Source organism: Antechinus flavipes, chromosome 6 (assembly GCF_016432865.1).
Source record: "Antechinus flavipes isolate AdamAnt ecotype Samford, QLD, Australia chromosome 6, AdamAnt_v2, whole genome shotgun sequence".
Taxonomy (NCBI): domain Eukaryota; kingdom Metazoa; phylum Chordata; class Mammalia; order Dasyuromorphia; family Dasyuridae; genus Antechinus; species Antechinus flavipes.
In genome coordinates this window covers 135,465,225-135,492,189 of record NC_067403.1, presented here as the reverse complement: position 1 = coordinate 135,492,189, position 26,965 = coordinate 135,465,225, and the positions used below count along the sequence as shown (strand labels likewise).

The 26,965-nt window shown below is 35.4% G+C and overlaps 1 protein-coding gene across 7 annotated transcripts in view; it reads right to left on the bottom strand.

Annotated features, from left to right (window-relative positions):
- The window catches only part of LEF1 (lymphoid enhancer binding factor 1), a 157,516-nt gene that overhangs the window by 36,937 nt on the left and 93,614 nt on the right, over positions 1–26,965 (bottom strand). For 4 of the 7 annotated variants that reach the window (XM_051964410.1, XM_051964411.1, XM_051964412.1 and 1 more), the window contains exons 4-8: positions 21,089–21,221; positions 6,787–6,877; positions 5,022–5,105; positions 2,412–2,534; positions 620–782 (exon numbers count right to left, since the gene is read on the bottom strand). In XM_051964410.1, the coding sequence (XP_051820370.1) occupies positions 620–782; positions 2,412–2,534; positions 5,022–5,105; positions 6,787–6,877; positions 21,089–21,221 (594 nt within the window). The remainder of the gene's footprint in view (positions 1–619; positions 783–2,411; positions 2,535–5,021; positions 5,106–6,786; positions 6,878–21,088; positions 21,222–26,965) is intronic. The other 3 variants (XM_051964415.1, XM_051964416.1, XM_051964417.1) reach the window with 1 other exon arrangement.

Here is a 26,965-nt window from a genome sequence, read left to right as displayed (position 1 = left end):
ACATAAGAAAACTTGAATTGTTGAACTGTTTAAAAAAATGTCCATTGCAGGCAAGCAACTTATAAATGATTCTGATTTGACATCAATAAGAAATCAACTGTGAAAATGTATCTTCAGTTATGCATATATTTCTGTTCAGCTATATTCCATTTGTCTTGTATCTGGATCTCCATTTTTTTGTGGGGTGCTTCTTATACACTGTTCTGTCCCATTCATTGAATGATAAGCTTCTTGAAGGTGCCCTGATTTTTTAGGGCTTTTAAAATTTTTTAAAATTCTTTCCAAGGTCCAGGTGCACATGCTAGATAATAAGTTTTCATGAGAGACTGGCAGTTCATAAAAAGTGATTATTAAATTTTCAGTTGGGAGCATTTACATCTTAGAAACTGATAATACAAATCAGAGCTTGGTTTATTGTTTTGTTGATTAGGCTTAAGAAAGTAGTGTAGAAAATGTTAACAATAATGATTAAATTTTCAAGTGTACTGAGAGAACATTTTTTTTTTGGAGGGGTGACCTGGTTATTAAACATTTACCACCATGTGGATGCTAGAAGGTGGAGTTTAATAAAATGTTTCCTTGGTGACTGCAAACATCCACATATTATTTCACTACTTACCCTTCGGCCTAGAATCTGGTTGATAGCTGCACTTTCTTTCAGAGTACACTCAGCTACGACATTCGCTCTCATTTCTTTCATGTATAACATAAAAGCATTCAGAGGTTTCTTAATGTGAGGTCTTTTCGGCTCCTGCTCCTTTCTCTGTTCATGCTGAGGCTTCCTAAAAGGTGGGAGTTGAGGACAGTGAGAAGAGGATCACACGGGGAAGAAAAGAGAGTATCTGTTTATCATCAATAGCCAAACTTACTCCTAGGAATAAAAATGGTAGGCTCATTATATACCCATGTGTTCTTACATTTGAAGAGATGGAACCCAGCTAGAGAGATTAAACCTAATTATATCAACAACAGAACTCAGCAAGCCACTGATTCTTTGTAGATAAAGGCCTTTACCAAACAATACTGGTTTCATAAAAACACTTCCCATAAAAAAGGAAAGGGCTGTAATATTCTTTGACATAAACTGGAAATGGATCTAGAGTTATAAAGAAGTAGCAGACTGAGAGAGTGGTTTAAAACGTGAAGAATTCACATCAGGCTTAAAAGGCTCATGGGCAAAATCAAAAATGATTTTAGCAGCGGGTTATGAGTGAAGGTTTTTTAAAGGTCAGAGGGTGAGGGGAAGTAAGGGAAGGATCTCTAAAGTTAGGGAGAAATTAGGGTGAATCCTAGACAAGAACAAACTTGCAAGAGGGTTATGTCTGTATCATGGCCAAGAGGAGTAGAGTATGCTCACAAGACAATCTCAGGAATTTAGCCTCCCTTTGTGTGTGACAACAAGATTGTATGGGTTTGTTTCAGGGTTCACATCAGTCTTATCCTCAATTTACTTTAAAGCCTGAATTCTTTTTTTTTTAAATGAAAGAGTATACACATTTCTTTATAATTGGCACACATTTCTTTATAATCAATATGACAGGCATTGGGGATATAAAAACTGAAATGAAGATGTCCTATATCAACAGGTGTATATTCTAGAATCAGAATCATGGAATTTGAGAATTGGAAGAAAGCTCAATAGCCAATTAGTCCAATTGATACCTGAAAGGAATCCCCATAATTCTCTAATAGGTAAATATTTCTCTGATTTCTGCTTAATGACTTAAAAGGAAGGGGAAACCTCCTATTTTTCCAAGGTAGTCAATTCCATCTTGAACAGATCTAATTGTTAGGAACCTGTTTTTCCTAAAATCAAGCTTAAATAGACATCTTTGCAATTTCCACACGTCTCCCAGTTCTATCCTTTAGGGCTAAAGAGTTCAAATCTGGCTTCAGACACTTAACCCTTCCTGGCTATGTGATCCTGGGCTAGTCACTTAACCCCAAGTGCTTCAGGAAAAAAAAAAAACCACATGAGAAGGAACACAGCCTGAGGCACCGGGCTTTTATTTGCTCCTAATCTCTGCATTGTTAAGGCTGTGGATGATGTCTTTAGCAAGTAAGGGTGCCAATGTATCAGTTTATTTTATATGGGTTTCCTAGGACGTCCAGTAGCCCCATGTTATTTATTGTATGAGCTGAATTGGAGTTGACACTCTCCTGGCAAACAAATCCACTACTCATAAGTCCAGATCTGGAGATCCTTTTGGAGGGAGTAAATTTTATTGATTATCCAATGTTCTATTTTTTGCCTTCTGAATTATAAAATAAAAAATAATGATTATTACACAGGGAATCAAAGCACTTCTGAGTAGCTACAGCGTTATGGCCAGGAAGGCAACATGCAAAGCAAGTTTCCCCAATAAGAGGAGTGGAGAACAAGAATGCCAGGAAACCAAAAGCAAACTTACACGTGCATTAGCTCATTGTCAGTATGAGGATGTTCCTGTTTGACCTGAGGCGTTACAATGGCTGGATGAGGGATTCCAGTTGTGTGGGGACCTGGAGGGCCAGGGATCATATGATGTGAAAACCTAAAAGAAAAAAAGAAATAGATAAAAATAAATGTCTACCACAAGCCATCATTGTAAGAACCTGGGAGAAGTCAGTAAACAGGACACTCTAAAGAAATATGGGAATATCATTGGGCTGACGGTACAAACATTGTTCATTGAATACAAGAAAATTTAATATTGTGGATAGTAACTGCATTTTTTTCCTTAAATCATTTGATCAAGATTTAACAGCTGAAAAAGTTTTCCAACCAATTAAAAGGCCTCAGAAAAAACTCAAAGGATCATAGTATCATACACTTGGGCCTGGAAAAGACGTTCAAGATCCTCTAACCCAACCCCCTCTTTTGAGGAAAGTAAGGTCTAGAGAAGTTGAATTCTTTGCCTAAGGTCATAAGGTCAAGAATAAAAAAAAGATCAAAGATTTACATCTAGAAGGGCCCTTAGAGGTCATTAAGTCCAAAAGATACATAAAATATATTTCTTTTTGAAAAAAGAGTTTTTCAACAATAATATCAAAAGAACTATTTATTTGGACTATAATATTCCATGATGGTAATTCTTTTTATAAGTTTAATAAGAGAACAAATAAATGAAACAAAAAAGTTCTCTTCAACTTGCAGAAAAGTATCAAAGTGTAAGAACCTCCACCCTGGACATTCATCCAACTTTTGCTCTCTCCTATCCAAAGATCAAGAGAAGCAGGAGGAAATAAGAAGAAGGAAGATTTCCTTCAAATAATAAACATAGTTGAACTTGTCCCAGATACTTTACTGTACAGAATATTCCTGAAACTATATTAAGAGGATTAAGAAATCCTGACTTATGGAAAACTGATAAAGAATTCAAGAAGACATTTTTAAATGAGTGCAGTGTTGTATTTGATATCAAGAAATAGTCAGGGATATGTATTAAAAGCAACTACATTTCCAAAGGCTTTTTTCCCTTATTTTTTTTTTTTCCTGAGGCAATTGGGGTTAAGTGACTTGCCCAGGGTCACATAGCTAGGAAGTGTTAAATGTCTGAAGCCACATTTGAACTCAGGTCCTCCTGACTTCAGGGTTGGTGCTCTATCCTTTGTACCACCTAGCTGCTCCCAAAAGTTTTTTTTAAAGACCATTAGAGTGGTCTTAAAATATCCACCACCAATGAGCACAAAGAAGGGAAACTGCCATGTAAGAAAAATTAAACAAATAATAATCAGAGAATCAGTCTTAGAACTAGAAGAGACCTTGGAGGTCATCTCCTTTCAACAAGTTTTTTTAGATATATTTGGCTTCATTCAAGAAACTTTTGCTTTTCAAAGTGTTTTAAGGATTTAAGAAGAGCCCTCCTCTTCCTACATGGCCTTCCCACATCTCCAAGGTTGGCAACTTTCTTCAATCACTTCAACCCCCAAAACAGGCCTTTTTTGGGAAAAAAAAAATTAAACTCTTTCATCTAGAAAGAATGGACTCTCCTTGAATATGTACTAAAACTTTAAAAAAGAATCAAGATTGCAGGACTTTCATCAGAGAATTAATCTGCTAAATTTAGTATTTCAGAAAAACAACAGATGATACTGATTATTTGTCAGTGAAAAAACCCTGTCACCAGACAATGTGACTTGAAGTTAGGTATGAATTTTTTTCCTATGAGGAAAATTTTGTTTTTGACTCACTAACTGCCTATATAGTTATATTTTATATAGATAAATTATAAAGAACTTAAGAAACCCAAGTTAAAATTTTTAAAAAATGTTTATTCCCATTTATTAACCAAATACTTTGATGCCCCATATAATGACAGTATTTCCCTTGACAAAGTCATACCAAATGCTGTGTGAATATATCAAGCACAGAATTCAGAAGCCATCTTTTCCCAGGTGCAAAAGCATTTACACAGAGCAATTTGTGGCATGGCAGGTCTCAGAGAGCATTGCTTGCACTAATAAGTCAACACATGGCCTGATTCACACACTAGTACAGACATCTCATAGGTTACTGACAGCTTATACAAACAATCCTTTTTCTGGGGCTGGGACTAGGCCCTGCAGAATCTATGTATTTTTACCAACTAGTCATGCTATGCTGAGATTGAAATTCATGTCCAGGAAGCAAATTAGAGGGCAAGCCATTTTTCCCCCTCTTCCTCAATATATTTTATTAAATCAAGCAAACTGTGACTACAATTTCCAACATCAGAATATTTCACTCCCAACCTCCCCCCATATACATGTAAATGAGGAGCTCTTTCACTTTGGGAGTAAATATTTCCAAGTATGAGGGATCACAGATTATTGGTGTATCTGGTTTCTATCTCCTGTCTACGGTATATGGCTCCTAACTGGGAAATCCTAATTAGCACTTCTAGTGTGGGAGCCAGGCAGCCTGTATCTACAGACAAACATGTTGTTGAAATTGAGGCACTGCTCCTAGCTGTCTAAAAGGCAAGCAGAGGCATACAAGATGCAAGAGAAAAGCAGCAGCTTGTATTCAAATGCCCCAGTTTTCCGCCTCCTCCACCTACCTGGACATGGAAGTGTCGACTGAGAGTGAGGATGGGTAGGGCTGCCTGAATCCACCCGTGATGGGATATACAGGCTGACCTTGCCTGAGGTCACAGAAGAAAGGAGCCCATCAATAATAAAAAACAAGAGTTACCAACTAGCAACAACAATGAGAGGAGGGCAGGATTAAAATAAGTTGTCTGGGGTTTCAACAGTTTCCCCCCTTCAATTTCTTCAGTTATAGATAACTAGTTTCCCATCTCATTTCCACCCCCCAAAAGAGTCATTTTTCTTAAAGAAAATCCCTCTTTCCACACACACCACTGTTTAAAAACCATATTAGTCAATTAAAAAGACTTGTGAATCAGGTCTTCTCCACTAAAAAATAAATGAGTAAATAAGTAAAAATCAGTCAGTAAATTTCATCTGAAAAGTCCGCAGACTGTTAGGAAATGGAATTTTTAAAAAAGTGAACAAAAATTGAATAAATCAATCTCGGTGACCAAACATTTTTTTTTTATCTCCCCCCATGGACATACATATTTCCTTCATTCACATATTCCTTCAAGAAACAAACAAAATCTCCCGTTTGTTTTTCTTTCCATACTCCCTTCAAATTCCATCTTTTCTTTCCTCCCTTTCTGTCTTTCCCATGTCTAACATTACACTGTCTTGCATACTTAGTTTACACTCCCTCTTTTAACTGCCCCTGATGGGACTCAGCACAGGATTAATGCCCCCTAAGTAGCTAAGTTCAGAAAGAATAATTGATTCAGGTTTGAAAGTGTAAGCACAATCAATTAAATTCAAACAGAGTTATTGACTGAGAGATTTAATGCTTTAATTAAAAAAAAAAAAAGACAACTGGCATTTCCAAAGCTGCTGGCCTTAACAGCAACCAAGAGGACGATCCATAGTTAAAAGAGGAGAGATGAGAATTCTTAGCATACTACATAAGGGTAGGGGTAAGAGCAGGGGAAAAGGAGGGAAAGAAACACACTGAAGTTTTATCACAGATTCCAAGAGATGGATAGTATACTTCAGGAGGAGGAGAAAAAAAAAAAAAAAGATGAGGATAGCAAAGATAACAAAAAGGCAATACCATGTTTCTTCTTCCCTCATTCTTATAAATTACATTTCCTTTCCCTTGTAAGTTTTGGTTAAACAAATGATTTTAGGAAAAACAACTTTTAAAATGTCATAAAAAACAAAAGAAAAATACTTTTAACATAAAATTTTGGGTCAAAGATATTGAGGTTGAAATTCAAGGTATATACCACCTTTCTCAAAATTCTGGAACTGTTTTCATATCTTCAATTCCTATATAAGGTCTGCTCTGCTGACAGCTGACAGCTCTTTCTTCCCAGTTTGAAGAAAGTTCACTACTTTAGCAAGAAAAAAACCCCCATTACATATATTCACCTTTGGTGCTAGAAATTACAAGTTTATTAATAAAAAACTTTAAAAAATGTTTTCCCTAAGAACTATCTATTTGCAGTCATACCAAATGCCCAAAGCAACACACTGGATCCATCCAACTCTGAGCTTCAAAGCAAAAATGTTATATGTTCATTTTCTACACATATTACAAAACAGATTCAAACTGTTTCAAAGTCTACATTTTTTTAATCTTTTAAATTGAATTGAAATGAATTGACCACCTTCCTCACAAAGTGAAATTTTCTTTACTCCATGGTACCGTTCATAAAGTTAACATGAATAAATGAAAAAGGAAAGGTATGAAAGTATAGATATTCTACTTCCAAGTTGTCAAAGAGTTCTTACCAGCCAAGAGGTGGGGCAATCTGTCCTACACCACTTGGAGACAGGGGATAAAAGGTAGGAATGTCAGGAGCTGGAGGATGTCTGGACATACCTGTTAAGAAGAACCGAGGAAAGGTAAATTTTTAGATTCGACAGGCCACTGAGCAAAGAGATAAATGAAAAAAGAAATAAAATGCCTTATTCTTTAATTAAGAGATGGAATCAAATTGTTTTTGTTGTGCAAATTTGGACGAAGTTGTAAAGAAAACACTTTGTAAATGACTGTATAAACATGAACTCATACTATTATATTACTATTATTATGAGTATTGTTATCTTCACTTCAAAGGGATTTAAATTCTAGGGGAAAAATACCTTGATTAATGCATAATACATTTTTGTAATAGTTACAACATTTAACTTTTTGAGGAATCAGTGAAAACACAAATCCAACATTGACTCAAAGTAATCAAACTGACTTTAGAAAGATGCTATTTATTCCACTTTATTTCCTTTTAGTGAAGAAAAAGTTATACTGCTCTTCTGAATTGCAGCATGAAATAAAAAGGGGAATGATGACACAGGCAAACAGCATTTCATGGAGCTTTTGTAGGATTAGGTAGGTATCTACTTTTGCCAATTTTTACTGGCTCCTTCATGCATGAGATTTGGAAAATTTGCTATCAGAGGATCAGTGATTAATTAAGAATCATCTTCAGCCTCATAATGATCATATTTGATATGATTCATTGGGCTTCAAAGTCATCTTGTTCCACATTGCTTGTGTTTCCTACAATGGCAACATCCTACTGGAAATGCTCCTCTTCCCAGCCACAGAGTATCCCTTAATTGTAAGAACTACCTCAAGATTAGATATAATTCTAGTATCAGATGACTCTTCTTTCTATAAAATTTACCCTATACTTTATGAGAGAAAAAAGAATAAGGAAGAGAACCCCATGAGCAAACCTATAAAAAGTTGTCATTTAATATGTTTGGGCAAGTAAAGCCTAGGACAGAGAAAGCTATTAAGGCTTCTTAACACATTAAATCAACTCCTATAAAGGGCTATCTCAATATTTATGTTCACATCCTGGAGGTGTGAAAGCTAAAGAGACATCCACATGGGAGGCTGAAATGGTACTAAGTGAGGAGATTGCTAGTATGTAGGTAGTACAGGTAAATTGAGTATATATTCCTGTGACATGTATTTTTTCATTCAAAACTCCATTGAATTCCATCTGGATTTTAAGAGATACCAACAATTTTGAAACTGAAAACAGATTTTCCTAAGAAGGAAATACTTATTCAAATTTGACAACATTTACAGGGATATATATATATATATATATATATATATATATATATATATATATATATATATATATATTAAGACTGAGACTTGTCTACGATTCTATAGGTAATCAATATCTAAAGAAGGTTTTCCTGATTCCAAGCCTTGAACTGTTGGCCACTTGAAACTGTAGGAAGAACAAAAGAGGGGAGAAGGTTGATGGGAACAAGAAATAGTTAAGACTGAACCCATGAGCAGCTAGGTGGCTAGTAGATTACAGGCCCTAGAGTCAAGAAGACTTGAGTTCAAATCTGGTCTCAGACATTTACTAGCCATGTGACCCTGTACAGGTCATTTAACCTTGTTTGCCTCAGTTTCCTAATTTATAAAATGAGCGTAGCATCTGCTTTTAGTTGCTAATGCAACTAAAAAGAACAGGAAAATCTTCATACCCAAGTAAGCAACTTGTTTTAGCACTTGGTGATCCCATCTGGGATTTTCTTGGCAAAGATTTGAAGTGGATTGTCATTTCCTTCACCAAAGTAAGCAAGACATGGTGGGGTCAAAAAGGGTAATATTGTTAGATAGCACTTCCTGTGAAAAAGATGTTCACATCACACAAGCTCATTGTGAGTCAACCACATGTCACCCCTCATACAGAAGTCACTTATCTTCAGACTGAGTCCTTAAAACCCATTTCTTCCCCATACTTGGAGTGTGATCCCTTTTTCTTTCTGCTTTTCTGAATTCTTGCTTGTATTACTCCCCCCCCCCCCATAGCTATTAAGTATTTAAGTCAAGCTTTAAATTCTTCCCAACTCTAAGTTCAGTGGTCTCTCTATCCACTTATCAATGTCACATTTGGAGTATTATGTCCAAATGGTACCACATTTTGAGAAGAACATTGATTAATCGACTTGATCCAAAGGAGATTGGATATACTAGTCAGAAGATGAGTTTAATAAATTGAATTACATGTATATGTAACATGAAAAAAAGTATATTTAAGGGCAGATGACAGTTGTCTGCAAATATTTGAAAAGCTGTCAAGTAAAAGAAAAATTGGATGTGTTCTGCTTGGCCCTAGAGGAAAGAAAAAAAGAACAATAAGTAAATTTGAAAAGAGCCAGATTTTATCCTGATGTAAAGAAAGTCTGCCTGATGATAAGAGCTGACCCAAAGTATAATCGGCTTTCTCAGGAGGTATTTGACTCACCTTTATTAGAGAGAACCATTTCTCAAGGATGTTGCAGACTAGGGATTCTTAACCTTTTAAAAAATATCATGTACCCATTTTCAATTCCTTTTTTTAGAATAATGTTTTTTAAAGCATACAATAAAATAGGGTTACAAAGTCATATTGAAATAGATTTTTTTTTCTCATCCAGGTTCACAAATTCTTAATTATCTATACATGGATCAGGTTAAGAATTCGTTTTGTAGAGGGAGGTTCCTGTTCAGGTCTGCATTGAACTAGAGAAGCACAAAAGTCCCCTTTGATTCTGAAAATCTACTGAAGAATATATATTGATAGAGCTATGATTTCATCATTATGGCTAGTCTTTCAATGAATCTAGAACAACGGGGGCCACTAAACCATATCTAAGGATCTTTGCAGGCTGCACAATGATCTATTACATTTTAATTTATTTTGTTCAATATTTCCCAATTACATTTGCCTCTTCTTCAGACTGCATTTGGAAGTGTTAAAGCCACCACATGTTTGATAACATTGAGGTCACAATCCCAAAGTTAGGCTCCTTTGGCAGAGGCAGTTAGGTGATGTAATGATATAGTGCTGAGTCTGGGGTCAGGAAGATAAGAGTTCACATCCTGTTTCAGACACTTTTTAACTGTATGACCCTAAACAAGTCACACAGCCTTGGTCTGCCTCCATTTTTTCAAATGTGAAATGGGGATAAGAATAACACCTGCCTCCCAGTGTTGTGAGGATGGACTAAGATAATATTTTTAAAGGGTTCAGCAGAGTACACTCTGAAGGTTAATAAATGCTTATTTTCTTTCTTTGGCCAGATTGCTCTGGAATTACATGAGCTGAAAATAACTACAAAATCATGGGCCAAGTCTTAACAAGACAAAGGGGAACAGGGAAATGTGAAAGTGGGGTTCGAATCAGCTTCCAGAAGAAATAAAAAGTGTAGATTGGCAATTGAAAATATTATTCAGGATGAGACACTTAGTTCTGACTTGTAAGCACGTGTGATGTTGTAGCTCCTGCCTTTCAATAGCCAGTCTTTTTAGTAGTGGCCAATGTTTGATTCTACAAAATTAGGACACAAATAAATAAAAATTGTAATATTTCAATACTTGTAGAGATTCATAGTTGTGTCAATGTGACTACTTCTTCTGAAATAGGTTAATCCTTTCATGATTTAATAGACCATCTTAACAAATTTCTAGGTTCAAAAATAAAACAAAGCACCAATTGCCAGAATTGAGCCTCTATGAACTTTGCTAAACAGGTCTCCAGATGACACATGAATAACCTGTTAGATAGGCCCATACTAGAGATTAGAGCTGATGTTTCATTGACTTTACCTTTGAGAATCCAGGGACACCTCTAAGCCAAGGTGAAAAACAGGATCTTAGAATTAAAAAAAAAATCAACACAAACTAAAAATAGGCATATGATAGCATTTTGCTAAACCTCATTTGTTGCAAGGCTGTCCAATCCAAATAAGAAAGTAAATTCACTCCAGGAATCATGCAGTGAAGACAAGCCAGACTTATTTGTCACCATAGAGATCAATACTGGTAACATTTAACCTATTTAAACCTATTTAAAGTCCATGGAACTTAAAGTTATGTGTTTAAAGTGACTTTCAGTAGGTCCTCACAAAACTTCCTCTTGTATGTTCCTACGAAACTTCCCTTCCAAGTTAACTGTCCATTATTATCCTTCATATGCTTTGGATTGTAGCCAAACTGACCTTTGACTCATTGATTCCATCTTTTCTCAGCGTGCTGCTATATGGCTGCTTTGTCCCATGTAAGAAATGCCCTCCCACTTTACAAGTGCTTAGTAGAATCTCTAGGTTCTTTTAAAGCTCAGCTCCAGTATTATTTCTCACAGATATATTTTTTGATCCTTCAAATTGCTAGTGCCTCCCCTGACCCTTGCCACCAAAATTCCTTGGTATATATTTTGCTTTTTCATTTGGGGATATCTGGATTTCCTCTCAATAGAATACAAAGTTTTTAAGATAAAGAACTGTTTTATTTTTGTCTTTGCTAATAATCTGGGCCCAAGCATAATGCTGGACACAGAATATAAGTAAATGAAAGAAAAGCATTTGGTAAGTCACACTCTATGCAAAACATGATACTAAGTGCTAGAGAAACAAATAAAGTTAAAATGCCCCTGCTCCCAAGAAGCTCACATTTTAAGAGCGGGACAAGACACATATGAAGGCTTTGGCAGAAGTCAGAAAGCTCTCCTAGTCTTTAGGGTAAGGAGCAAAGTAGATACATTTTCTTTAATAGCATGTCTATTAAAAAAACCCATATTTATATCTGGTATTGAACGTTTTGATGATGCCTTTGGTATTAAGTACTCTCCACACCCCCAGGATTCTGGTAGCAAGTAGTAGTTTGGGCAGCTGCACCTATACAAGTAGCTGCCAGGTCCCATTTACTTAAGGTCTCTGAATAGAAGATGACCAGAGGCTGGGTTCTAAGAAGGGCCAGTACTCTGAGGAGACATCTATTTTTGGGACTCTTGGGTTTACTCATAGATCAGTGACAATTAATTAATGGTTATAGGTGTTGCTGATCGTGGCTCTTTTTCCACATGGGTTACTCCCTTCAGTGATGTCTGTGAGGGACAAGAGGGAAGCAGGACTGCTGGTCTGAGAATGAGGGAAGTCACTGCTATTCTCAGAGCTTTTAGGTAGAGCAGATCCTTAATAAACGATTCACTGATTAATTCTTCTATTGTTACTCAGATTTTAGGGTATTGATCACTTGTTGGATACATTATATTAGAGGATTCCTTTGGCATATGAATTGGACTAGATGATCACTGAGTCCCTGTCAACTTTTACATTCTATGACTGTATTACTTGCCAGGCTGAAGCAGGAACTAATGTTCTTCTGGTTTTTACTGGATAGATGACCGATCATATCGCAGTGACAGAATTTACATCCATGGAATATGAGATAAAAGGAATGATTCACTGGATTAAGCCAAAATGGGAAATCTAAAGTCCTTAAGATCTAAAAGTGCTGAAAATTTTATTCTAGAGTAGCAGTTCTTGACTTACTTCCTGCCCCAGTGTTATGAATATTGCTGGCAATCTGAAGTTGCCTCTTCAAAATGTTTATAAATTAATAAGGTAAAATATATATGATTACAAAGGAAATCAATTATACTGAAAAATAGTTATCAAAATAGTTAAAGACCAAGTGCAGATTAAAAATCATGCTTCTAGAGAGTATTCTAGAATCTTCATGAATCTTCTAGAAAAATGTGCAAATGGACATATTGAATATAGACATTATGAAACTTTCTTAAAGATTTTCCAGCATTCAAGATACATTAAAATACACGTTTGTAACATTATTTTAATCATCACAACTAAAAAGTGCCTGATAATGAAAGAATATTCCAATAAGATTCAAATGGCATAGGCAAAGAATAGCAGGAAAAGGCATACTGAGACAAGTTAGGAGACTTGAGTCGTAGCCCTTTCTGTGTCATTAATAATCTACTGTTACCTGTAACATAAAAGACAAGCTTATTTCTCAGGATCCTTGTAGATCGACAACTCTGTGATTCTAAGAGCAGCTAGCAATAGTATCATCAACTAAATAAGCCTTTGCCCAATTTAAGATTTCTTTAAGTGGAAATAACAAAACAAAACTAATAAAACTAACAACAAGGAAGTGCAAAGAAAGCCAAGTCAAGGCTTTAATCTACCTTCTTGAGTGGGAATAGCTATTAATTCATTTCAGAAAAAGAGCTGGAGATCAGATGGTCCATGGCAATAACAGAACTCATGATCTTTCCCCCCTAAATGTAAGGTGGTCTCTCTCTCCTTTTGGAGAGCTCAAAACTTCAATCACTCCTAATCAACTCTTACGTTCTAGTGTGATCTTAGATAAGTCTTTGATCTGTCCTGGCTTCTTCATCTGTAAAACAAGTGGCTTAGACTGAACAGTCTTCAAAATACCTTCCAGATCTAGGACTCTTCTTTTTCTAACTCCTAACGTTTCTTGGACCAGCCCTCCTCTCATCCTGGCTTATATCATCACAACACTGAGTAAACTTCATCAATTTACTTGGACTACTATAATAGTCTCCTAATGATTCTTTCTGCCCTGCCTCTAGTCTCCCTTCTCTCTCCAATTCCTCCTTCACACAGTGATCACAATAATATTACTTATCAAATTACTATTTGATACTCTCCATAGTAACTCTATCAAACCTTTTTATTTCCTGAAATCTCCCATGGCTGTCTCTCCCTCATCTTAGTTAAGAACCTTGACTCATATTTTACAGAAATTGAAACCATTCACTGAGAGCTCTCTCTTCTTCCCTTTTCCTCATCTCATCATTCAGGTGCCGTTTGCTACTATCTCATCCTATCCTTAACCTGTCTCATATTAAGATGGGGCCTTCCTTTTTACCAAAACTAATCCCTCTACCTGCATAAGTGATTCCATTCTATTGGTCGTGTTCATTCTCATTAGAGTCTCTCCCTTTCTACAAGCTTATTCCTGATAGCTTACATACATTCCCATTTCTCCCCCATCTACAAAAAACCTTCACTTTGCCCCACATTGATAATAACTATTCTATATTATTGCCTCAGCCAAACTGAAACCTGGAAATATCCTTAGCTTAAAAAAGCCAAGATCTCCCATTGCATTTGGTACCATTTCCATCATCCATCATACCTGGGAAGCCGGATGGCTCTGCAGGAGAGAGTAAGACTGATGACTTTGAAAAACTCTGTTTCCCTTAAATCCAATTCATTTGCAAGTCAATATATCATCTTTTCAATGCCATTGGTCCTCTTTGAGAATGAAAGACAAACAACAATAATATTTCTAATGCATACTTATAATCATTTCACTCCCCAGTTTAAAAATCTTCCATAGCTTCCTCTTGCCTAAGTTAAAATATAACTTCCTTAACCTAGCATTCAAATTCTTTCAAAATCTGGCTCTAACCTATCTTTATAGTTTTTTCTACATTGTTTTCCTTCACATATTTTAGCCAAATTGAAATTTCTCAATCTGATCTGAACTTTCCTATCTCTGTGAATTTGTAGAGGTTACCTACCATACTTGAAGGGTATTTTCTTTTAAGTTTCTTCTGTATGAGATCTTCTCTTCCTTCAAGGTCCAGCTCAAGTGCCACCTCTTCCACATAGTCCCCTCTGATTCTCCTCCCCAGGAAGTGTTCTCTCCCTCCTTAAATATTTCCGTTATATCATTCCTTATGTTTTACACTCATCTGTGCACAAATGGAGTCCTATGTCTTATAAGTTATTTAAAGACAAGGAGAGTGTCATTTTCATGTTTATAATCCTATTGAACCTGGCACACATAGGTAGTTGCTTAATAAACTATTTCCACTATCTGTCATCCCATATCTCTTCCTCTTCTCAGTTGAATTCCTTGAAAAAGGTATCTACACTGAGTATCTCTGCTGCCTCTCCTTTATATCCACTTCTAAACTCCAAAATCTGGCTTCCAAACTATCATTCAAATGAAATTACTCTTTCCATACTGATTGTCTCTTGATTTTCAAATTTCTTACCTTTCTCATACTTTACTGCATGTATTCAATGATCTAGAGGTCTTCCTTACTGTTTGCTATAGAAGACAATCCACATCTTGGTTCTGGGCATTTTCTCTGGCTCTCCCACGTGCCTAGAATGCTTTCCCTTCTCATCTCTGCTTTATGGCCTCCCTGAAATCTCACTTAAAATCCTCTTAGAGAAAAGCCTTTCTGTGCTCTGTCAGTGCCTTCCATCTGAGCTTACTTCCTATTTATCCTATACATAATTTGTACACAGATGTTTGCTGTCTCTTAACTATGAGATCTTTTAGGGTAAGGAATGGTTTTGCCTTTCTTTGTATCCCCACAGTGCCTAGCACATAGCAGATGTTTAATAAGTGCTTGATAACCTGACCCAAAATCTTTTTCTCAAGACTTTTTCAATCCTTCCTTGGATCACCTTTTCTTCTTGGATTATTTTCTTCTCTAGGATTTACTGACATAACTCCCTCCTGTTTCTCTTTCTATCCCCCTCCTCAATTTCTTTTCCTGGATCTTCAAGTCATGTCTCCTAATTGTGGGTGTTTCTCACAACTTCTTAATTGGGCTCTTTTCTCTTTCCCTTCTGAGGGAATTTTTTAATATCTCACTTGGTGATAATAGAGCTCATGGATTTAGTCAATTCAATCCATGCAAATGATTCTCATATATACAAATCCATCCCTGATATTTCTCCAGAGCTCTAGTCTTACATCATCAACTGTGTTTTGGACTGTCATTCTGAACTGGATACCTCACTGGAATTTCAAATTCAAAATGTCCAAAGCAATTGTTAAAGATACCACACCATCCTTCCAATCACCCAGAATCTCAACTTTTGGGTCATTCTCAACTTCACTCACATTCTCAATCTGTTGCAAATCTTGTTATTTCTACTTTCCCAGTATCTCTTAAACACATCCTATCTTGGTTACCCCAAAAGTAAAATCTATCAACTCTTACCTGAATGATTGTATTAGTTTCCTAATTTGTCTAAGCCTACTTTAATTCATTTTCCACTTAATTGTCAAACATGACACTCTATTTCTCAACTACATGCCTTTACATTGTCATGTCCCAGTACCAGAAATGTTCTCTTTCTACATTTTCTGCATCTTTCCTGAAGACTCAGGCTCAAATCCCACAATTCTCTCAGAAGCCTTTTTCAGGCCTCTCTAATTGCTATCTCCTCTATTAAAACACAAGATCCTTTAAAGTCAAAAATGTTTTTGCCATTCTTATTATCCCAATAATAATTATTGGGAAATAAAAAAAGTTGGGAAACACTTCATAATGCTTGTTGACTGATAGCCTCACTAATGTCAGTATCATCATAAGGCTGTATCAGCTAAGGATTAACATGTTACTCATTTATTTGACTAAAGTTGAGACTGCCCATTATATAATTTGTTTTTGATTATTATATTATATAGAGGAAATTTACACAAAATGCTATAAAATCCCAGACTGAGAACTCAGGTTGTATTCTTAACATTAAAAAAAAAAATTACTAGGAATGTAATTAGAGGCACCATAGAGAGCTAATCTCTGGGTCAGCAAGACTCAGGTGCAAAACTTGCCTAAACTTATTCCTACGTGTCTCTTAGACCTAAATTGTAGAGCACAGGTTGACCTGTTTTGGTAGAGATGGAAATAGTATCTCAGGTCTGATAAAAATACAATATATAGGAAGAAAGAGGTTTTTTTTGCAATGATCATTACAGTTAATAACAGAAACATTTATATTACTTGTATTTATAAATTACATTTCTTTTAAAAGACTCAAAATATTTTTTCATTCTAAGAAACTTCAAAAATGGGGATGTAGGGGAAGACAGCCTAAATTAATGAAAATATAAAATTCTAGACTATCTTTAATGATACTACCTCAATCCATTTATTATTTTAAGATCTACAAAGCACTTTACATACATTTTACAAGTATCATCACAACAATCCTGTGAAATAAGTATAGTCTTGGAAAACTGCCTGCTGGAGTAACAGGTTAATTGATCTGCCCAGGATCATACAGCCATTGTTTCAGGATGGGACTTTAATCCTGGGGCTTCGTGACTTAAAGAGCAACTCTCTATCCACTGCTCCACAATGCCTATAACCTATGTCTCTTGAAATTTCATAGGTTGAAATTAATTCATCAAAATTTGAAAAGTTACTAATCAAGTTTATTAGTTGTATTAATGTTCAATGTTTAGGTTCTAATAAATGATTTAAAAAAGAGATTGATGTTTATATTCAAGACATATTTCAGGAGGTCACAACCATTTATGTTTCAAAAACACTTACATGCTAATATTTTTTTTAAATGCTGAAATTATTTATTTGGGGAACTTATCTAGTTCCCCAAAATGTTATTCAAGTTTTCAATTTATTTTACTTGTTTAAGTTTGTTTGACATTTAAAGCTCTCTGCAACCTGATCCCATCTCATCTTGTCAGTCTTCTAATGGATCACTACTCCTCTCAACTCAATCTCAGATCCAGCCTCATAGACTTTCTGGCACACCATCTCCTGTTTCATGACGTTTGTAATGATCTTCCTCCTCACTTTTACCTCTTGAAATTTCTGGCTTCCTTAGAGGCTTAATTTAAGCATCAACGCCTGAAGAATGTCTTTCCTATTTTCCCCCAATTGCTAGTGCCTTTACCTCCAGGTTACCTAAAATCTGCTATATGCGTGTCTATGTATGTCTAATTAGGAATATTTTGTATTCCTTAGAGAATATAAGCTTCTAGGACAGGATCTTAACATGCATTTATTAAGAGCCTAATATGTGCCAGGCATTATGCTAGATATTAGGAATACAAAGAATAAAACAAGCCTTTTTTTTGCAAGAAGCTTACATTCTTAAAAAAAAAAAAAAGCTTGATTAATTAGAAAAGTTACATAGTTAATGCTTTCTTCAAAAATAATTCAAAGACAAGCTTCAGCACAGGAAATCTTTGGAATTTAATCTCTAAATTAATAGAATTTTTAATGTTAAAAATAGCCTTATATTCAAAAAGTTGGGAATTATTGCCCTAGACTAGAGTTCTAGGATTTATTCACTTACAAATCCATCTAACAAACATGTTATACTTATTCTTACATCCATTTTTTAAAAGAAGAACACAGTCCTAGAAAGGAAAATAACAACTGCTATCATGGAGAGGAGGAAATAGAATGTCATTTAAATATATTATTATTTTAATATTGATAATATTATGTTACACATCAATATAATATTTTATATATAGACACACATGCAAATACATACACACATATGCATAGATAGATATGTACACATATATAATTCATATCCTCAAGTGGTTGTTAATCATTGTCTTGAGAGCAGAATTTCTCAAAGTATGGTCCAGAGATAACTGGTGGGTCCACAGATGAAAATTATTTTTGTAATAACAATAACTTGTTTTAATTTCAAATATGAAAAATATGAAAAGGTTTAATTAGATTGTGAGCTCCTTGAAGGAGAGGACTGTCTTTTGCTTCTTTTTTTTTTTTTTAAATGCCTGGTCCTTAGCATAATCTCTGACACATATCAGGCACTTAAAAATATGAGTTTTCTTCAGTAGGTTGAATGCCTCCATTGATATTACCACAATTAATTATTTCATTAAAATTAATTAAACCTTATTTAATTTAAAAGATGTGAATTAGAAATGATTTCATTGGTGCAGGGAACTTCTATGTATAGGAACTTCCTCTGCCAATGCAAATCATTTCTTAGAGAGCTGCCTGGGTTATTGAGACAATAACCAATTCTTCCTCAGTTCTTGAGACCAGATCTGTCTTCTATTTCCACATGGAAAAATGACCTTGAACAATAACAAAAATTTAAAAAAACATGATCCAGTTCTGTTTTTTTTTTAAGATGGACTAATATAATTAGCCTCCTTAATCTTAAGAAAGCGATTTACATGAGGTAACTAAGTGAGTAAAGGGTATATATCTTGTGATTTGTGTTGTAGTGTTTTGTGTCTTATTATGAGATTACACAATTTTCCAGGGCATTTTCACTTTCTTCTAGATCTCAGTTTCTTTGTGATGTTGAGTCTGATGGCAGGATAGTAAAAAAACAAAACAAAATTGGATAACTTAAAGGCACAAATAAAGCAAGAGAAAAATATCATTTTTATATCACAGCCTCCACTGAAGTCTTTTTTTTTTCTTCAATAATCCACTGAGGCTTGGACATCACCTTGGGTACAAGGAGGGTGTGCTAGAAGAGTACTAGCTCTGGTAGATTATCCTAAGCTGAAAAACTCTGAGAGCAGACTAACAAAGAATGGGAAATGTAGGTATTTGTTCATACATGTACATGTTGCTAGATAGAATGTAAACTTGTTGAGGGTGGGAATAGGTTTATTTTTGTTTTTATATGTGGGTTCCCGGCACATAGAAGGTACTTAACAAATGCATGTTGATTATTTAATTAATTGTTTTAAGAGACAAGTATAGTGAAATTCAGAAAGATTCATCACCAGTTTGGTTTTGAGAGAGATTGGGAGAATCGGTGGGTTTTTTTCTGGTCATAGAAACTTTCAAGTTGTACTGGACTAATTTGTGTTAGTGGAAGGGGTGACCACATTGATAAAACCACAGATCCTTAAAGTACTGAATTAAGTATTTTAAAGTAAGAGCAAGTAGAAGGTGATCATATTCATTGCTTCCCTTCCTTTACTGTTCTATTTACCTTGTCTTGATAGGGATGTTGACTATACAAGACAAGGTGAGTGTCTTCAAACAGAGGTTCAAAAAAAAGTATCCCGAAGAATCTAGATATAGTTTTAGCCATTTGTCATGTATGTCATATACCATGCATGTTGTCATGCATGTAGAGGGATACATGGGTTTAGTAAGGGTCTGAAATGATGAATCCTGAGATCCTTTCCAGCTTGGGGATTTGGGGACTTCAGATTCTATATAAGACAGGGACAATCTTGGACAGACATGTCTCTATAATCCTGTCCTTTCATAAATGAAAGATGATGTGAAGGAAGCATTCACAAACTAGTAGTTGCAATGGGTTTATACTGAAAAAAGGTATATATTTGCTAGAATGCTACCCAGGATCAGAGGTTGGGGAAGAGAGGAATGTAGTGTACCCATGAAGGAGACATTTTTTCTCTACACAATTAACTGGCCTATAGGGAAGATGAAACCCGCAACACTGGCCTCATTAGCACCAAGTTCTAGCCAACTGAGCTAACCAACATGCTAATTAGCAAAGAAATACCCAAAAGGCAGGCAGCTGGAGAAGGGAAGAACAGAAGCAAAAGACCTAAATAATAAGTCCTTGAATAATTCAGTGTTGTCTGTACAAACCATGCTACCATACTGGAAGTTACATTTCATATGGGTGGGGATCAGTGCACTAAAAGAGAATTAAGCAACCCTAGAATCATGTTGTTGTAGTTATTATTATAACCAATATTATCACCAATAATGATCATTCAAAGGTTTTATAGCAGTGATAATTTATTGGTAATTATCAGTTGGCCAGAACTTGGTGCTAATGAGTTCATTGTTATTGGTTTCAGCTCCTAGTTTCAGCTAGTCATGAAGACTTGGACACAAGTGAAATGAGTTAACAACCACAACAAAATAACATTAAGAGAGTGGGAAAGGATTTTAAACCATGAAATTCTTAAGATGTTAATGCACACATTATTAAAATGGAAAATTTATAAGTTAAAAAAATCAAATTACTATTAAAAATCTTCTTCGGATTCTTCTTGTTTCAATTTAGACATAGTTTATGCTGAGATATGCAAATACAATAGAGTGTGCTAAGGATTAAATCTGGGTAGTCATTTCTTAAAATGTTTAAGAAACTAAATGATGCTTAAAATGTTTATCCTCTGCTTTCCTTATCTTTCTCCACATGAAAAATAAAAAATAAAAACAATAGCTCAAAGTTATGTTTTTTCTTTCTCCCTCCCTCTGCCTCATTCCCTCCGCCCCCTTTCTCTTAAATGGTTTCTCTCTCATCAATTAAATAGCTCTGGCCCTGTGTCAATCATCCATCATTCTGTATCACTTTGGGGTGCAGCAAAATCATTTGCAAGATAATCCTGATGCAGGTACCTGGAATGCTGTATCAATATGACTAATACACTGTAGGGAGCTTGCCAGACACATAGAAGCTTAGAAACCATCAAGAAACTGCTCTGCTCCATGCTCCAGCTTATGGGGAATGAAATTCAGAAGGAGATAATTCTCACCTTGTTTGGAGTTGACGTCTGATGGGATATGGGAAGGATGCGATCCTGGTGAAAAGTGCTCATCGCTGTAAGTGATGAGTGGAGTGAGAGGGTGGACTGCATGGGATGGCTGCACCACGGGCACTTTATTGGACTGCAAAGTAACAACAGTAACAACTGTTAATATTCCTGCCATCGTTTTCTCCCCTCTGACTTGATGTACTAAAAACAACAATCCATCTATTGCTGTAGCAGCTAAAGTCATTGGATGACCTGCTTTAATCTCTGACAGTATATTTGTTCAACAGAGCTACTAAGGCCTCTTAAGTACAGTATAAGACACTTTTTCAAACATCAGAATCATTTTAAAGATATCCTACATGTCAAGTCCTGTATTGTTTTCTTGCTATTATTTCACATATTCTAAAGTAGTGCTTGAATTCTTACATTTTACCCTTGAAATACTTCAGTTGAGAGTGGATATTGCAGTAGCTGAGTGTATGATAAAAAAAAAAAAACTTAAAACCTATATAATATATAAAATTTTAATTATTGAATATATAATAAAATGCTAATGACTGATAATATAACAATTAATAGAGTTTTTATTAGACAAAAACTTAGTTAAGTCCATACTCTTATTCATTCAAAACTATATAGTGCTTTGTAATGTTTAAAATCATAATAACATCATCTCTTAAAGAAAACAAAAACTTTAGAGTTCTTTTAACGAAATCAATCTTGCTATTCTTTCACTTCCTTCCCTGGTTCGGTATACCATAAAGAAAAGGCCGTATATGGGTGTCTCTATCAAGTCAAATTATATTTGAAACCTACATGTGACCACATTTTTATTTGCTATAATTCCATTAACTTTCTTCTTTTGGGAAAATATTTGAAAAACTACCAACCTAATTTGGAAGCTTCAAACTAGGTAGCAGAATATCTTTTTAGAAATAAGTAAACATCTTCATTTAGGTTCCAATATTCTGGATTTTGATAATTCTGCTTATCCTTTCTTTTTTTTATATATAGTAACCACATAGAAGTTTGCAGAGACATAGAGGAATAAATTGGTTGTTAAAAGTTTAGCACATAAAATATTATATGCAAATAAGATTACTGATTAAAAGTGAGTTTTATTTATTAAAATAGTCAGGGTGAGATCCTGAGCTAGTAATCCTTCTTGAGTAAATGTGTGAACTTGAAAGTAATAAAACTTTATTTATTCAAAATATTCCTTAATTCAGACTTTTTTGCTAGTTCAGACTGGCCTTCCCTACAATTAGTCTAGAGTGGCTTACTCTAAAACTAAATTAGGTGTGAAGTTTCTTTCCTCTGGCAGAAGGAAAAATTTGCCCAGTGCGTACTGTTTGTACATAGGGATGCATACTTAATAATCATGCCTCTGAAGCATGTTTATGTCTGTGTTGCAGTAGCTGCACCCATAACACATGATAATTTCTCATTTGATGCTTTCTACAAATTAGGTGTAATGTTAAGAGGTGATGTGGATGAAACATGCATGAATACCCTGAGGAAAAATAGGGGCAATTATCCTAGTAACACTTAATTCTCTTTTACACCCTATCATTACAACCTCCACCCAAGAAGGGTGAGTAGGGAAGAGTAAAATCCCGTGTGTGTGTGTGTGTGTGTGTGTGTGTGTGTGTGTGTGTGTGGTGTGTGTGTGTGTGTGTGTGTGTGTGTGTATGTGTATGTGTGTGTATGTGTGTGTATGTGTATGTGTGTGAGAGAAACAGACAGACAGACAGAGATTCAGAGACAGAGACAGAGAGACAGGGGGGAGAGAGAGAAGAGAGAGAGAGAGAGAGAGAGAGAGAGAGAGAGAGAGAAAATAAAAAAGAGAGAGGGAGAGAGAGAGAGAGAGAAAAAATAAAAAAGAGAGAGGGAGAGAGAGAGAGAGAAGAAAATAAAAAAGAGAGGGGGGAGAGAGAGAGAAAGAAAAAGAAAGAGAGAGAGAGAGAGAGAAAGAGAGAGAGAGAGAGAGAGAATGTTTTTGAGACAATAATACAATTTGCATAGTACCTCTTCCCTCCTATTTTACAATTATCAGCTCTTCTCTAATAGCAGGACTCCAATAGTTATGCCCTTGGCATATATTAAAGGCAGCACCATTATCAAAGCCATCCCATAATTCTCCATACACCTCAGCATAGCTATTTATATGCAGAAGAGGTTAAAAAAATGTTTCAGTGTTTTTCAAGTGCTAATGATACAGTTCACCAAATACACAGAATGAGCTATTAAACACCAGGAATTAAGGACTGTGGAAATGGGGCATTCATATGAGAAAAACCTTATTAAAATGGAAACCTACACTGATCTTGGTACCCAAATGCTGATGCAAAATGGATTATGTTTCAAGTGAATTTCAGAGAACAATAAATTCTGCCCAGAGTTTAAGTTCAGGGGAAAAAAAAATATTGTAATATAGTGAGTCGTGATATCATAGAGTAGCTATAAAACCAAGACAGAAAAGAAAAACAATAAAATTATATATATATAACATATATACACAAATATATTTATACATAGTATGTGTATGTATAAATACACATATTGTGTGTGTGCGCGCGTGTGCATGTGTGTGTGTGTGTGTGTGTGTGTGTGTGTGTGTGTGTGTATGTGTATGTGAGTGTATGGCATGTTTTTCTTGTTTTCAGAGCACTACCTTTAAGGAACTTGCAATAGCAGGCAGTATCTTCTTAATGTCTGACCTCTCCCTCCAGTCATATAGCTCAGAATCGGGTGCCATGAATTTTCACTAAATTATGCTATCCTTGCTCTGCTCTTAATTTTACGGTTTTCAACACAGATTTGCTTTCCTGTGGGAAAGAGATAAGAACCCGAGGATTTTAATTTAAGCTCTGGCCTTGTCTTATATTTTGCAAAATGAAGAGAAAAAGCAGCACTAGTAGGTGTGTTGAAGCCAACAAGGATTATGTCCATTTTTGTGGCCAAATAATAAAAGCAATATGAAATCTCAATAATGTGTGTGAGCAAAATTCTAAGGGTTCTTTCTCACCTCCTGGCTTCCATCTTTGCCTTTTTTATAAACTGAATAAAGTGGATTCTAGCCTACATTTCAGATATTTAACACATCCTAATTAAGTACAATCAGATTCTAAATGTGTGGACTTACCCTGAGATTAATAGTTATTTTAACAAAAAGATCACTGTAATGTCATTTGACAAATATACATACATATATACATACATACAGCGAGGAAGACACTGGCATTACTACTAGAATATTTTACTTTTCATATTTTACTTTTACTTTTCAAGTGATTACTGAAGAAAAAACCCCTCACAACTCTAAAAAATGGAGAAAGGATGAAATTATTTTCATTTCCCCTCATTCATAAAATGGAAGAGTCCAAATAAGTTTGATTTCTGTGAAGTTTATTATTAAATATCCAAATTTTTCAAGCAACAATCCTAAAAAAATATTTTAAGATATGTAATGTTCTTTGTTGATTGGCTGACAGTTCTCAAGCATCGCAGATTCCTGCTCCTACTTTGCCTCTCTGTCCCCTTTCCTTCTTTCTTTCCATTCTTGCAATGCTCCTCATTCACTAGTTTTAACTTTGTATGAACCAAAATTCTCACCTTGGGCCTAGAGAAATGACTCATGGGAGATCTGAAACAGTAAGTGAGGAGCTTGGAGAGACTACCCACACAGCAACACCTTTGTATCCAGAAAGATTCAAATATTCAGCTACCAGTGATCACAACTTTGGATTATGTTCGCTCTGCAGTCAATAAGCATTTACTAAGTGCCTTCTATGAGCCATTAAAATATGACAGACAGCATTTACAAAGGGCCTTTAGGTTTGCTAAACACTTTAAAAATATCACCTCATTTGATCCTTACAACGATGTTGCAAGGCAGATGCAGGACCTTGGTTTTACAGAGAAAAATGAGGCAAGCCGAGTTGAATGACTTTCCTAGAATCACATAGCTAATCAGTATCAAATGTGACAGGTCTTCCTGTCTCCAGGCCTAGTGCTCTATTCATGGAGCCTGTGAACTTGTGATTTAGATTTCAGAGAAAGTAAGTACTGCAAAATAGTGAGAATCTCCATCAAGACAATAAACAATGAGACTAAAATGCTAACTATTTGGAAGAATTTCTATTTCAAATTAAGGTAGGGATCTACAAAAAAAAAGATAGGTGTTGACATTCTGGTTCTATTTATGGTTTGTGTGATCTCTGGACTTGAAATAGTCTCTTGAAGTAACTATAACTCAAACCTAACTGTTCTTTCAAGGTCCCTGAAGAACATTTACAGAATCTTTTCTGGTTCCCATCTAGGTCTCTTACAGATACAAAAAAGGAACAAACATTTATATAATGTCTTTTATATTCCAGGTAACATGCTAAGCACTTTTTACATATATTATCTCATTTGATCATCACAATAACTTTGCAAGGTGAGTGCTACTGTTATTCTCATTTTATAATTGGGGAAATGAAAGCAAGCAGGTTAAGTGACTTGTCCAAGGTCACAGAGTTAGGAAGTCTCTGATGCTGGATTTGAATTCAGGTCTTCCTGACTCCAATCCCATGCTCTATCTACTCTATCACCTCTATCATAGATGAAAGCATCATGTTTAGCAATAACAATTCTGTGAGGATTATGTGGCTATTATTCAAATTTCAATGAATGCCAGTGTCTTAGGTGCCACTCCATCTAAAAGTCACTCTAATGTCCCAAAGCATTATTTTAAGAAATAACATAGCACAATTAGGGGTACAAGTTGTTAAGAAAATAGGTGTTATTCTGGCAAAGGCCAAAAAAGCTTAAGTCCCCTATCTCTCTGAGACTACCTGCTGGTTTAGTAGGGTAATTCAGGGGTTGGGCTGGGGATACCTGCTGGCAAAGGTCACTATTGTCCATTCTGTACATCTACAGATTTCCATTAAAACCCAAAGTGCAGACTCTGGCTGTGAATAAAGGTTTCAAGTCCTTTTCAATTGGTTGTGCATTTTGCCAATAGTTATCCTATTAATAACTGAATCCAGGGGAATTTTAACACTCCACCAACTTATTGAGATGGGAAATTCCATCTGGTCTCAATCGTTATGGTGGCATTTAACTTTTTATTAAACTCTTTAAAAGTCTAGTACTCATGAAATAGAAAGCATGTAATTTAATACCATGTTCCCCTCACTTCCCTGAATTTGAGCTTCACAAGCAGTCTAACAATGAAGAGCAGATTTAATTTCCAGTACCAAGAGGACCTGCTGAATTCTTCCATCAAACAGAATTTGAAAGAATATTTATTGTTTGAAATCTTTCTGAAGGTACTCCAAATTGTGCCTCTTTTTACCTACTATCATCAAGCCTCTATCTTTCAAATTGATCTTTCTAAAGCACAGTTATGACCAAGCCACACTTCCCTAATACCTCTAGGATCAAGTAGAAAATTTTCTGTTTGGCTTTTAATCTGGTCACTACTTACATTTTCAGTCTTCTTATACCTTACTCCCCTTTATGTATTCTGTAATCTCTAGACGTGGGTTTTCTTGCTGCTGCTCCCTGCACAAGAGAACAAGACACTCCATATCCCAATTCCATGAATTTTTGCTGTCTTACTTGATATCTCCTTTTTCATCTTTGCCTCTTGGTTTCCCTGTCATCCTTCAAGTTTGAAAACTTAAGTTCTTTTCCAAGAATCCTGTTCTGGTCCCCCTTAAAGCATATAGCCTTTTCTATGAGAATCACCTACAATCTTCCCTATACATGTTGTTTGTAAAGTTATTTTTATGCTGACTCCCCCTTTTGAATATGAGCTCCTTGAGGGCAGGACCTGTTTTCGTCTTTGTATTCAGAGTGTCTAGCATAGTAATAACTTTAAAAATGCTT